At 44.0% G+C, this 13565-nt stretch overlaps 1 protein-coding gene across 1 annotated transcript in view; it reads right to left on the reverse strand.

Moving 5' to 3' along the window:
* Window positions 1–13565, reverse strand: part of ITGB5 (integrin subunit beta 5) — a 65579-nt gene that overhangs the window by 23341 nt on the left and 28673 nt on the right. Inside the window, exons 6-9 of the mRNA XM_088519577.1 lie at window positions 12130–12291; window positions 10587–10682; window positions 9342–9431; window positions 4135–4269 (exon numbers count right to left, since the gene is read on the reverse strand). Coding sequence (XP_088375703.1) covers window positions 4135–4269; window positions 9342–9431; window positions 10587–10682; window positions 12130–12291 — 483 coding nt within the window. The remainder of the gene's footprint in view (window positions 1–4134; window positions 4270–9341; window positions 9432–10586; window positions 10683–12129; window positions 12292–13565) is intronic.

Here is a 13565-nt window from a genome sequence, read left to right on the forward strand (position 1 = left end):
TCCACCTCTTGCTCCTCTGCTTACCCCAGAGACGCCAATCTGTCCTGCTCCAATTTCCTTTCCTTCCCCTTACTCTTCCCCCCTCTTATTTCCCACTGCTTCTCCAAGTATAAGCATGTTTTAGCCTCATCTGCTTTAGAGACACGTTGTCTCCATCAGCTCCACTGCTCCTTCTTTGCTCTTACTGATTTGTGGCTTTGCCACTTCCAGCTATTGCCTAAAAAGTCATTCTTAACTTCTTTAACCTTCTTTCAGCTCCTCATACCAAAACTCCTTCTGGTCAGGTCTTCTCGACAATGCCCTAGTTTGTCACCTTGCTGATGGGTGTCCCTTTTCCAGCCTTCAGAGGGCTCACAGTGACCTGTCCCCAGTATTCCTCTTCCCATATGCTTCACCACTGGCACCTCACTCATGGCTTCTTTCCCAAACCCAAGATCATTTACTGCATTCGTACGTAAGATTCATTCAACTGCACCCTATTTTTCAGTCTTCCCCCAGCAAACTAAAAATTAATGTAAGGAATATTTCATTGACATTTTTCTGGAAAAAAAAATCTCTATTTCTTCCTTTTAAGAAGAAATGAATGCAGGGATGCAGCTCCAGACCTGAAACTGTGGACTTGATCTTTGAACGCTACAGCTTGATCTTTGTCCAAAAAAGTCAGCTGAAGACAGAGCTGTGCTGATTTACCCTGTGTTCTACTGTAGGCTGTGTACTCTGTGGTGTTTATAAAATGCCTCAGCTTCCCATTAAGATGTTTGAACAACATGGTGTAATATTGTTTGCAATGCAACTTTTAAAATCAAAACTGACACTAACGAATTTCACCTGTTGATCTCATACAGTGCCCTTTTTTTTTTTTTTTTTTTTAAATAAACTATCCACAAAAGAAGTGTTTTGGTTAGTGGTTGAAGTCACCACAAGCATGAAAGAATCAGGACAAATATCCAGCAAATAGTCAGGGTTTCATGACATCCAAAATGAAAAATATTTGCTGAAACTAAACATAGCCACAGGTCTAATGAATGTGACATAATGACTTCTGGTGCCTAAAAGAACAACAATTTAGAAGGCTCTGTGGGAAGGTTAATCTGCATATAGAAATGTACATATTCATACAGACCTAAGCTTTCAGCACTCTATTAACAGGCCTTTTTTGATACTCTGATAGACATTTTTGTTGAGATAGGCTTCACAGGGCTTTCACTTCAGCACATCTTCTGGTTCGGCTTAGACATCTCTCATTTTCTGATGCTCATATTTAGTGACAGTTATTTCCTCCCTGGGAAAAATCAAGAACATCTGACAACCATTCGCTTGGCCCCTCGTTTAACCTTGCTGTTTCATGTGGCTCCTGAGGCTGGCTGAAGCTGCCTCACGCTGCCAAAAGCGACCATGTCACCAGTCAACACCAAGCACTGCCCTATATCCCCTGCAAACGGGCAGGGGGGAAGAGCTGGGAGACGCTCCCGGTGGAAGCTGTTTTGTTATGGCAGAGATTAGCCATATTCCAAACCTCTAAATAAACCCCCCTTAGACATCAAGAGGAAATTATTTTTAATTTCCAGATGCTTTGGGGTGGCCCTGAGCAATCCCGCAGGCTGCTCTGCTCCTGTGTGCCAAATGGCAATGTGCAGATGGCAGCTCGGTGGCTGCCCCAGCATCACAGCCCTCTTGATTCCCTCCTGTTTCTGAGGCTGGAATCAATTAGACAAAACACTCAAATTACAGAGGCTAGTGAGATCAGAGCAAGTGAAGGCGATCAGTGTCATCCTGCTCCCTTCCTTGGATTGCCACCTACACCTCAGACTAAACCATGGCAGATTAGGATCTGGTGCCAGCATTATCCTCTTTGAAAACACGTTCCTAACGGTTCTCAGGAGTCAAATCTTGATCCCTGTGGAACTGGGGAGCCATGAACATTTAACTGGAGTGGGAAACCTCCTGCTCCAGGAGGCCTGTGATCGTGTGTCACATCTGCCCATCCAGTGCAGGAAGCTGAACTGAGACAGGTACCTAGCCCAGGCACACTATCCACATACCAAAGAAAACATAAGCAGCATCAGCCATTTGCCCAAAAAATACCCACCACTCATTTAGAAAGCAGGTGTCACTACCTCTGTTGAGTTAATGATCAAATTACCTCTGTTAGTGAGCTCCTTGCAGGAGGGTTATTACACTTAACCCTGAAGAAAGCACAGCATATAACCACCTCTCCTGGGATAAGGGACAAGGGATTTCTTTGACATACAGTTTCCATGTGAGTCGCACATAACAGACCTGATGCGTGGGGCAGACTGGCTGCTGGGAGGGATGCTGCAGGCAGCAGAGCGCTTCCAGCACTGGGCTGTGGAGAAGCAGCGATGGCGAGGCCAGGAGAGAAATGGAGACAGGAAGAAGTCTGCAGGACAGTGACGGCAGGAAAGCCAGGAATAAATGCAGAAGGTGACAAGCAGCAACGTAAGAGCACGGTGGGGAGGCAGAAAAACAACACCAAAAAAAGGCCAGATGTGGTGCTTGGATGGCATCAGGTTGAGAAGCACAGAGCTTTCTAGACCTCTCTGATGAGTGTGTGCTGACCACAAGCAGGATCCTCCTTCACAGGAAAGTCAAGCCCACCGTGAGGGACCTGCTTCCACCCCCCACTGCTGGGACCCATGTTGCTCACCCAGCTGGGCCCATGCTGAGCATGGTTAGAGGCACACACACCAAACCCCTTCTACAGCACCAGCTAAAGATGCTGTAGCAGCCTTTGCACCTGAGAGCCCAAGGTCAACCACCAGCGAATTCTGATACACTGGGAGCTCTGGCTTTTCTGTGGGAAAAAAGCAGGGTACAAGACTACCGTGGCACAGCTCCAGAAATTGATTTTACTGACCAATCCAATAAAGTCGGCTAAAATTGCCACCTCCCTTGTTGACACTACGCATTGTGTTAGACCTGCCATAGCGAGGTAAAGATTCAGCTCCTGTTTGTTTCACCTTCCAAACTAATTTTATATGCTTGAGTGCTTAGAGAATAGAATATGTTTTTAAACCCAAGAACTTAGTTATCTTAAAACAAGCAGACTCCTGTGCTTGCACTCATGTGCACCTTCTTGCACATAGCAAGAGATGGGGGCTTGGGCGCTCAGCTAGTCTCAGCTGGCTCCACTGACCTCAGTGGATCGGTGCCAATTTGTGCCAGATGTCAACAGGGCTCCCTGTTTTGCAGGCAAGATAGGCTCAAACCCAGTAGAGCTACTCTATCATGAGAACTTATCTGAAAAGAGGGTACTTTTCTCTTTAGGTTATGGCAGACTAGACAGGAACCAAGACAGGTCCTTCCTAGTGGGAAAGGGCAGTGATCTCCCCAGGAGAGGCTGAATTGCAGAACCTGCTGTCTCCCGGGGATGCACCCACCAACAGACCCCCTGCATCAGGCAGACTCAGTGCTGGAAGTGACTCCAGCCACTCATTTTTATGTATCAATATCCATTTGAATGAGGAAAGTTTAACTTCCCTGTTGTTTTTTTGTTTATTTGTTTAAAAAACAAACAAATAAAAAAACCCTCACACACAGAGAACAGATTACATCATTATTTCTGAGTTGCCATCTAATAACTCTATGAGTTAAATAAATGACTGAGTGGTTGCAAGATTTCTGAACTTTTTTTTTGGTCAATACCTCAGAAATTGAACATAACCTGTTTACTCAGATTCTCAAACAACGACAAGAAAGTCTGGAATAAGTAGTGGCCCAGGGAAAGAATAGGAAACCATCGCAAGAAGGGATCACAGGTGAGAAAGACATAAATTACTGAGCCTCAGGAAAAGATATTGTTATTATACTGTATTAAGTGTTTAAGAAAGGCATTTGTATTCCTTTTCTGGGCTACTGGATTGATCTGTTTCCCTTGGATTGATCTGTTTCCCTTGGATTGATCTGTTTCCCTTGGATTGATCTGTTTCATGCAGAGTCACTTTCAGCAGAGCTGTTTTTAGTGCATTTCTATACTAGGGCAGCACAATTTTGAGGGTAGTACTGAAAGGAGAACGTTGCTAGTAAAGGAAGGCACCAAGAGGGGAGTTCCCTCCTACAAAATCACCCACATGTGACAGCCTCCCTGGGGGATATACAGAAACCCAGACTTACCGTATCGCCTATTTTGAGATCCCCACACTTCCTGAGACCAGGATATGACAAACCATCTTGACACGTGGCAGTGAAGGTCAGGCCAACATCCTCAGGACTGTCCCAAACAGTAAGTTCTACTTTAGACCGAATACTCTAGAAACAAAATAAAGACGACAGACATCAGGTTACTAAAGGCAGACAGATTTCTCCTGCACATTTTTCTGTTTCAAGTCTTTTCTCTGATGTCTTCATTTGGTTATTATGTCTTTGCCTCTATAGCGAGGGAGATACCTGTGCTGACAAACGGGCATTTGTTTTTGATTCTATCAGGATGTTTTTGATCCGCGTAATTAGGATTATGGACAGTCACCTATTCAAGCATCAGTACCCACATGTTCATCTCAGAACAGTCTCCTCCTTGTGAACACTTGAGTAACAGGGTCTGTGGCAGAGAAAGGGTTATGACAGACCAAGAGTAGTATCATGTCCATACACAGTACATCACAGAAGTGGACTGACAAATGTGTGGACAGTTCATGGACTCCATGACAGTCATGGTGACCCATACAGCCAGATCTGAAGAGATATGTGCAAAGAGAAAAAAAAACATTACTGGCTACAAATGGAGCCCTTGCTTTATCTCTGAATTGAAGGAGAACACCTGGTGTTAACATCCGCACCCCTTTCATGTAAAAAGGCCTGTTACAGAAATGCAAAGACTGATTCTCTACTGGCCTCTAGCCTATGATGCCTTTTATACTGCATAAAGAAGGTGTAAAACTTCAATAAGGCTGAATGACTGGATCAACCACTCTATTCCAGCTTCTTGCCATGACAGAACTAGTTAAGAGAAACATTTTCTCCTCTTAAAGAGGGCCAGACAAAATACATCTTTTTAGATGTCTCAAAGTCATTAGATTTCCCATGGAAATTTTTATAGAGAGAGGGTAGAAGAGAAAAAGTCCCTGTGTTTATGAAACAAGATGAAAAACAGCTTTCCCCCCTTTTTCCCCCTCATTTTCTTCAGTAAGGTTTGGGGAGTCTCTGCACTTCTGCTTCTCATCGCTCCATTCTACTGCAAAACCTAGGCTTGAGTCAAAACAAAACAAAGTGGAACTTTGTTTATAGACGTTAATTCAGAATAAAGTTGTTTTGCTCAATTCTCTCAATGGCTGGAATTGATATTTTGGGAGTGGTGTCCAAAGACAACTAAAGTTTCCAGAAGGGAGGGTTTCTTTTTGCATAAACACATTTCTTTTCCAACCTAACTTGCTGCTCCATCCCTTTCCTGCTTCTCTCTCCTCTCACTGAAGTGTCCAGAGTGAGGAAAAATGCTAATTCAGACCTCTTGCTAGCCAGTACAGTGAGAAAGCCAGTGTTCATAATGAGGAATGATACTAGCAAAGAGCCAAAGCTTTTGGAAATGAACAGGAAATAAATGGATTTCGACAAGGCAAATCTACACAACCCTTGAGGAAAAGTAGTAATTTCCCATATTTATGCTGCACTTCAGGAAACCATTTCCTGTCTGGGGCCTGGGCTGCAGGTTCATAGGTTCACATTTTAGACTATATATCTGGCATCTCTACTGCTTGTAGGCTGAACGCAGTATATCCCAGTAAAGCTGAACACGACACATGCATCCACTGCTCTTCCCAGTATTTATCACACTGGAATTATAATGGAGATGTCACACAGAAACACTATCTCTTCTTTTTAATCTGGACAAACTTCAGACAACTTTAACCTAAAAGGAAGGTTAATTACCTGCAATGGAAATACACTGGCTTATCAGTTCATCAAGTCCCCAAGTCTATTAAACAGACTGGAGAAGTGTCTCAATATTTATCTATCAGCATTATAAGCAGTCACTTGAAGCTGCAGAGGCATGGTAGGAAAGGAAACACTTTTTCCAGCCACATTTCTTATATTGTTCTCCAGAGTGTGTGTTTTGGGGCACTATTGAAGACAATACACTAGGTGTGCTCAGCTTCAATATGACTTTGCATGGGTCATTCTTATATGGATACCAGGATTCCTTATTAACCTATTAAAACTATTATTAGTCACTTGGTAGTATTATGCAGAAATATCTTCTACAGTACCCAGCCACCACTACAGGGTAAGGAAGTGTCTGCTGCTATGTTGTGTAAAATCAGAGTCAATCAAGCACTAAATATGCAATTGCAGAGACATATCCTGCACTTTCTTCAAAATACAGAAAACCGCTCAGTCTATTCCGTGAGCTAGCGCATCTAATAGATTAAAGCATGTCCCATATCTGTCTTCCTGCACATATAAACATCAGCCAAACCCTTGAGAACAGCACTGGGAACCTCATCTGGTAGGAGTACAAAACATAACTAGGTTGACACTAGGCTGAGGCTGTGGGTCCTGGTCTTATCCTGGTTTCATTGTCAGCTCTGATTTCAAATATCACTGAGTAATCACTGCAATGAGGACTCCCTGCCTCTGTTTCCCCAGATATCTACCAGCAAGCATTTCTGAAAAACATTTACCTACCTGTAATCTAAAAATTTTAGGAGTTACTAGTTTCTGTAGAAGAAACTCTCATGTGGTTTCTGGAACCAGGGAAGAACCATGGGCAAAACCTAGACCCTTTAGTTTTATAGTACTGGTTTTCATAGTATTTAAAACTTTCAACTAAGCCTGTCAACTCTGTGGGGAAATGGGGAACAACTCCTTTCTCTATGCCACCTTCAACCACAACTGTTCCTTTTTGCCCCAAGGAAACCCTAAGCCAACAGTGGCTGCAGGGACACCTGACACAAAGGCCAACAGCCATCTGCCAAGCAGAACTCACTTGTGTTATAACAGAAGAAACATGTTTGAGATCCTTCTGGAGCAGGTTTAGGAAAATGAGTTTACAAACAGCATTCAGTTAGCTCCCTTCCATCCAAATCCACCCTGCCTATTTGGGCAGAAAACCTGCTGCAGACTGTGCCAGCCTAGAACTAGCCCTGCAGACCTTTCCAGAACCTGTCCATTGTACAGATACATCAAGACTTGGAGAAGGCAGAAGGGTTTTATTGTAGTCAGGACAGAGTTGCTATAGAAGATATACATATATTTGTTTTTCTTCAGGCCCCTCATAAAAAACATAGGTGATAATACATCAAGCATGTGACATGCAGCTGGACAGGGAGGAGAAAGTGAGATGAAAGATAAAGATAAGGAAAAGCGATATTGGAATTCATGTGCCCTGAGCAAATCTGATTTAGACATCAGTGTAAATCCATGGATTTAGAGCCTCAGTGGAGAAAAGTAGGCAAGAGGATCAGAAAGATGGCTAGAGCACTGGAGAGGCAGAGTCTGGGCCACACAGCATGAGTCACTGTCACCCCAAGCTCAGATTTTCCAATGTGTGAGAAAAACTTTTCCTTCTAATTTGGGAAATTAAAATTTCAGACTTCTTTCTCAGAGAGAATTTTCTATATTTCAGGGGTGAGGGATGGTAGGGCGTGGTGGAAGAGCTACCCAGAGCAATTGAACAAGCATATGCCAGGTTTCCAGGATGCCTGTTGCAGAGTCCAGGGCTGCCAGGCTCCAGTAGATGTTGGGGTGGCAACCAGGACACACTGTCCCTAGGTTCTGTCTGAACAGACAGAAAACCAACTCCAATTTTAGCAGAAGTTCATCCCACAACTCCTTCAGTTGAACGTCTTGGTCTCAGCATCCTGGTGACTTTTCCCTCAGTGAGCAGGCCATCAGATCTCAAAGAGATTTTGTCAGGTCAAACTTATTTGAGAAAGTTTGGAAGGTAATAAATGAAGGCACGACAGTATGTTATGGACAGGACACTGAAGTAAAAAGAGCTTTTTAAGTGATGTCTCTATGACCATGTGCAAAATGTAGCTAAAAGATTTGACCAAGGAAAGAAATGGATGTTCGCTACAAGACCATCCTTCCTCAGGGGGACAAGCTGAGAGAACAGGGCCCTCATGGCATCCTCAGCACCTCATTATCTGGCTAACCTCAGAACAGAGATTTTGGAAGAGGTCTTCTCAAATGCTGCGCTAAATATGGGGAACTGCAGGGAGAGGAACGATGAACATTACACGTCATGTAAAGCACAGCATAATCCTAGCTGGACTTTGAGTTTATAAACTCTGCCAAAGAAGCCCTTCCTCACTCCCTTGCACTAATCATCATCGCTATACCAAGAAGCAGCCCTTGCAGCCACTAAAAGTATAAGCAGAACTATTAGGGCCATAAGTTGCATGTATGTAGAGCGTATCTGTTGACCAATTCATTAAAGTGCAGCACTTCAATTTAGCTACAAAGAATCACACGTAGAACAAAGTACTTTCAAGATAAATTTCCATGCATGCTTAAGCCTCACATACCAACAAACACACACCAACATCCTTCCAGGGGCATGAGGAACTGAACCATAAAAATTCAGTGAAAGGACTATAGAAGTGTTGGTAACTAGCCAACTAATATTCTGTTTAGCTGCTTTTAGCCAATCTGCTTTCCTGGTCTTCACAGAGAGGGAAAGGCAATAATATCAGGTTAGCAGTACAACTGCAGATGCTTTTGCTTTCTGCCATGCTCCTCTGGGAGTCCCAGCAACCAGGAGAGGTTACACTGGCAAGCTCTGTAGTCAGTGACCTTTTGGGATGCCAAAACACATGCTAATATCAACTGTCAGAGGGCTACAAATTGATTCGTGCTGCACAGACCATCGCAGGGAAGCTACCTTAGCTGGAGCCAAGTCAGGCCTTGAGAGGACTCTGGATTTTAAATAGAAAAGACAACATTAGCCCGCTCTGTGGAGGTGTGTTTTACATCAGGATTGTATTTAGAGGGCAATTCTGCACGAGACACATGGGGCAAATCTGTGCTTTGCTGCAGACGTCCTTGGGCATCTCGGTTCCCCTTTTCCACTTCATCCAGCTACTGAAGTGGTTGACGCAGAAAGGACCTGTGAAACACTCCACTCCCACACCAGCAAGGGCCCAAGGAAGCACTTGAGGCAGACAGAGCACAAAATCAGCCCAAACACCAGCGTCATCCTAGATATGACGAGCAACCTCCTTTCCCTCCCCAGAGGTGGATGCACCAAGCCTGTTGGTGACCCACAGTATGAAGGACCAGAGGAGAGGTAGCCAACTCTGGGTGGAGCACACAAGGGAGAGCAGAGCTAGCCAAGGTCTTGGCCTTTTACAACACAGCTGCTGTAATATTAGAGCACAACTTACATTGTAGGCCTTGACTATCAGCTCGATGATGTTCTTGGAGTCTTTGTGTAAAATCTCTACCGTTGTTCCAGGAATTAATGCTGTAAAATTCTTAAAAAGAAAAATAGAAAACACACTGAGATTCACACAGAGAATGTAAGGATGAAGTGTGTTCTGAGATCCACCCTTGCAGCACTGACCCACTGCCTGCCCAGGACACAAGGCACATTGTGCCTCATTATCTGTCAACGTACGTGATACAACTTTGTTCATTTTGAAGTGGAGCTTTTGAAAGGAAAGTGTTTCTAAACATTAAATAACATCTAATGCTCAACAGAACTCATAGCCAAGGGAGCTGGACTAATGTGGCTCCCATTAGCCCAGTTCCTCTGCCAGATGGGCCACATGTCACTAAGCACAGGTTTAATCTGCATTCAAGGCAGCTGGCAACCCAGGAAGCAAGGCTGGACTTGCATCAGTCTCACTCTCACTGATATATTAACTTCCACAGAAGAGGGTGTGGAGAATGAGCTAAACTTTTCAGCTCTCCATGGGTTAGCATTAGGATTTTGACCTTAGCAACGTTTCTGCTTGTTTTGGTCAAGTTTTGCAGTATAGAGATTTGAAAGCTGGAAGGGAACGCTTCTGAGAGTTTTCTGGTTCAAAAATTCCCTCTTATCTATTTTCTTTTAACAAAATCCTCTTCTGCAGAGGTATCAGATTCAGAGAAGCAAACCCTGCTAGTGCAGTTGACTGTTTGTGGTTCAGGTAATCTTTTCCTTTTGGAGAGAAGGAGGAGGATGGCGAGGGAGCTCAAGCTGTGTTTGGCGCGTTCGGGCTCTGGACTCAATGATGGAAAAACACAGCTGGGCAGAAACACTGTGCACACTTAGGTAATGGGATTAAGTCACTGCAGAATGGGCTGAACAGGTTTCTGCTCTCTCATATGCTGCACGGCTGGCAGCACTCCTAAAATCAAGATTAAACTAGAGTCTATTTTAGGTATTCACATGCTCGCTAACATGTATCTATTTACTTTAAGAGGCTTTAGTGCTTTTCACTGAAATAACAACACCCTACAAGTTAGCAGGGAGAGAAAACTGGTGAGTTTATCTTGGGAAAAAACTTCTCTTTGACAGCCCTTCCTGCAATGTGTGGCCTTGCTCACATGCACGGAAGAATGTTTCCAACCCACTAGCGCTAGCAGAAAGATGCTTTCAAGAAGCATTTAAGTCTTTCCAGCCTGAGTGGCTCAGCAGCACTTACCTTGTACAGGACATAATGACTTTTTGTAACAGCAAAAATAAGGTGGATGTTGTTTTCCGCTAGTTTCTCCCCAAGAAGCGCGAGGGAAGGATAATCCTAGAGGCAAAAATAGACCAGAAGACTGATGGGTAACACAAGCAAAGATCAATGTAATTGCTCTTCTACAAAAAAGCTCATTCTAGAGATCATGTTTCGCTGCAATACAAAGTCCCTAGTGTACCAGCACAATCAGAACTGAAATTGTAGAAACATTTCTGTACATCTGTCTTCCTTTAATACCTCTGCTGCACCTATCACCAGAACATGAGAGTGATACCACACTCAGAGCAACACTTAAAACTGATTTTTTTTCTCTTTTCTTTCTACTTTGCCCTCAGCAAGTTCACATGTAATACACTAGCTGCTATCTTTAGGGATGCTAGATAAGGCCGCTAACTAAAACTATAGTAGAAAAATACTGCTTTTTGCAGGAGTGGAAAGATGCATTGTCTTCTCTTGCTTTATACTAGAGCCAGAAAGAGATAAGCTCTTTAATTTTGTAGAATTCATAGAGAGGGGATGTGGGAAATATGTTGTTCTAGCAAACCACAAGCAACAAATGAACCAGAGACCAGCCTGAGGCTTTAAACCCCCAGGCTGTTTCTGAAATGTCGCCCTCAGGGGAAGGAAGAAAAAAAAAATAAATAAAATAAAAAGCTTACTTTACTTGCAGATTTTAAGCCTCCAAGAAGCAAACATGGAAATGTCAAAGCAATATCCCCCATACCAGTTTCACAGCATAACATCAAGTCAGAACATGGGCTGTGAATAGGTTTGTTGCAATTGAGCAGTCCCATAGAAAAGAGGTTTCTCCAACTAATCTAACCTGCTGTCATAAGGCAATCCAGGAACACCTCCCATTATGGGGTGATGTACATTCAGAAACAAAGAAAAACCATTATCAGTCCTTGAAATCTACTTAATAAAGCACCATTCTGTAGAATAATTTGATAATTAAGCAGCAGACAAATGCTCATTCATTTAAACAAAAAAGGAGCTAGTTTATTTATTATTAAGATCTATGTAATTGTTGTGCTCACAGGCTGTGAATAAGATCAGCATCATATTGTGGTTGTTGCTGTCACCACATCAGCAGGTAGACTCAGCCTTCCCACTGAGAAGCTGATCATTTATTGGGCATTTAAAAAAAGTGACACATTTTGTTTTCTCAGCTCTTGCATGTGAATCTGATGCACTGCAGGATTAAAAGCTGTTTTGCTCCCTCACTTGCAATGAATCCTGAAGAAACTTGCAAGCCTCTGACCTCATTTTTGAGCATCACAAGAACATTCACTGAAGGTGGAATGGCCGAAGGGATTGGTGAGTTTTATCTCCAAACTGATGGACCAGGTGGAAAGTCCTGCTTGTGAGGGAGTGGTTGTCAAAAGCTGCTGAAATCTGGTGCTGTGGTCTCCAGAGAACCCAGGGGATCAATTCTTTTGACAACCAGATGTCTCCGAGCACCCTGCCCAGTGTCCCCCAGGAAACGCGGGGCCGTCCTCACCAGCTGGCTGGACGCGCTGTACTCGTTTGCTTCGTTCAAGTGGCACTGGCCGTCATGGGGCTGGACCAGCCCACCCAGCTTCCCGTCCAGGGCTATGTGGGGCACATCATCTGTCGTGAAGACCAGCAAGTGAGATGCCTCTTTACGCCAGCCGATCTTCTCCTGGATGAAAACAAAACCATGAGACAGTCCATCTCCTTCTCCCATCACCCTGTCCATGCTCCCAGCCACACATCCTTCTAGCAGGAGGGTCCCTGCCATCCTTAATTAAGAGGATAGCATATACATGTCCACCCATGCCTGGCAAGAAATCAAAATGTCATGGGCCCATCTGGTACTTACCAGCATTCTTTCCTGTGCAGTTATTTAAACAGGCCTGACATGTTGTGTGGACTGTCCATCAGACCTTCGCTACCCAGATCCAAGAATAAGAATTTCAACTGCTTTTATAGTCAAAGGAGACCTGCCAAATTCCTCCACACACATTTAATCTGACCTTGTTTCCTCAGCTCCATGGAATTGCAGAGCTGCTGCACGCAGCGCAAAGCAACAGCAAGAGCTGTAATATCCCCAGTCAGCATTTTTCATTATAGCCCAGTCATAAAAACTGCTTGAGCTGTAACACATGAAGTGAGTTCTCTGGGTTTGGGTAAGCCATACGCATGCACAAGGCACCCACCTATGCACTCTAAGGATTTTATCTAGCAGCTGCTTTGTCTTTCCCTTCCCAACAGATAAACCCCTCTTGTCTGGAAGGGATGGCCCTTCCAAGTTAGGCTGGCTGCCATTTCTTGGCAACCACAACAAACGCCCAGACAGCCCTCTCTTCCCTCATCTCATACAGATGCTTAGGCCACTCTGCACAAGCCCCAGGGACATCGGGGTGCACACAGCTGGCACTGGGTAGGACAGGTGGAGCTTTCACATTGGATGCTTGCACTGGTCCATGCACAACTGGCCAACCCAGTTCTGAAGGGAGAAATATGAGTGTATTTGGAAAGAAAAATATGCCTTTCTGAGCCTTATTTGACTGGTCACTGTGAAAGCAATGTGATGTCAGGAACAGTACAAGAAGTACTGCCCCTGGAAGGAACAGACATTACGATCATTTCTGCATGGACAGCATGTAGAGGGATGGATTTTTTTTTCCTTTAAATAAAGGGGTAAGATTTATATGAGAAATGTTTCCCTCCCATGGAGCTTACCTACATTTCCAGCTTTGCATCAACCCTAAAAGCAGATCTGTGCCTAAGAAAGCACATTCAAGCTGTTCGCTGCAATGGGAGCGGGTGGAACACATAGAAGCCAAAAGGAAATGTTTTGAAACCATAACGCTGCAACACATTCCTCCTACATGAGCTGACTGCTCTGACCACCAGCTCATGCCAAGCTGGGCTGGCTGAGGCCCTGTGTGTCAAACACCATAGAAGGATCCT

The sequence above is a fragment of the Tinamus guttatus genome, unplaced genomic scaffold, assembly GCF_059628265.1.
Source record: "Tinamus guttatus ecotype Peru unplaced genomic scaffold, ASM5962826v1 Tinamus_guttatus_pri_ptg000060l, whole genome shotgun sequence".
In the NCBI taxonomy this organism is placed as follows: Eukaryota; Metazoa; Chordata; class Aves; order Tinamiformes; family Tinamidae; genus Tinamus; species Tinamus guttatus.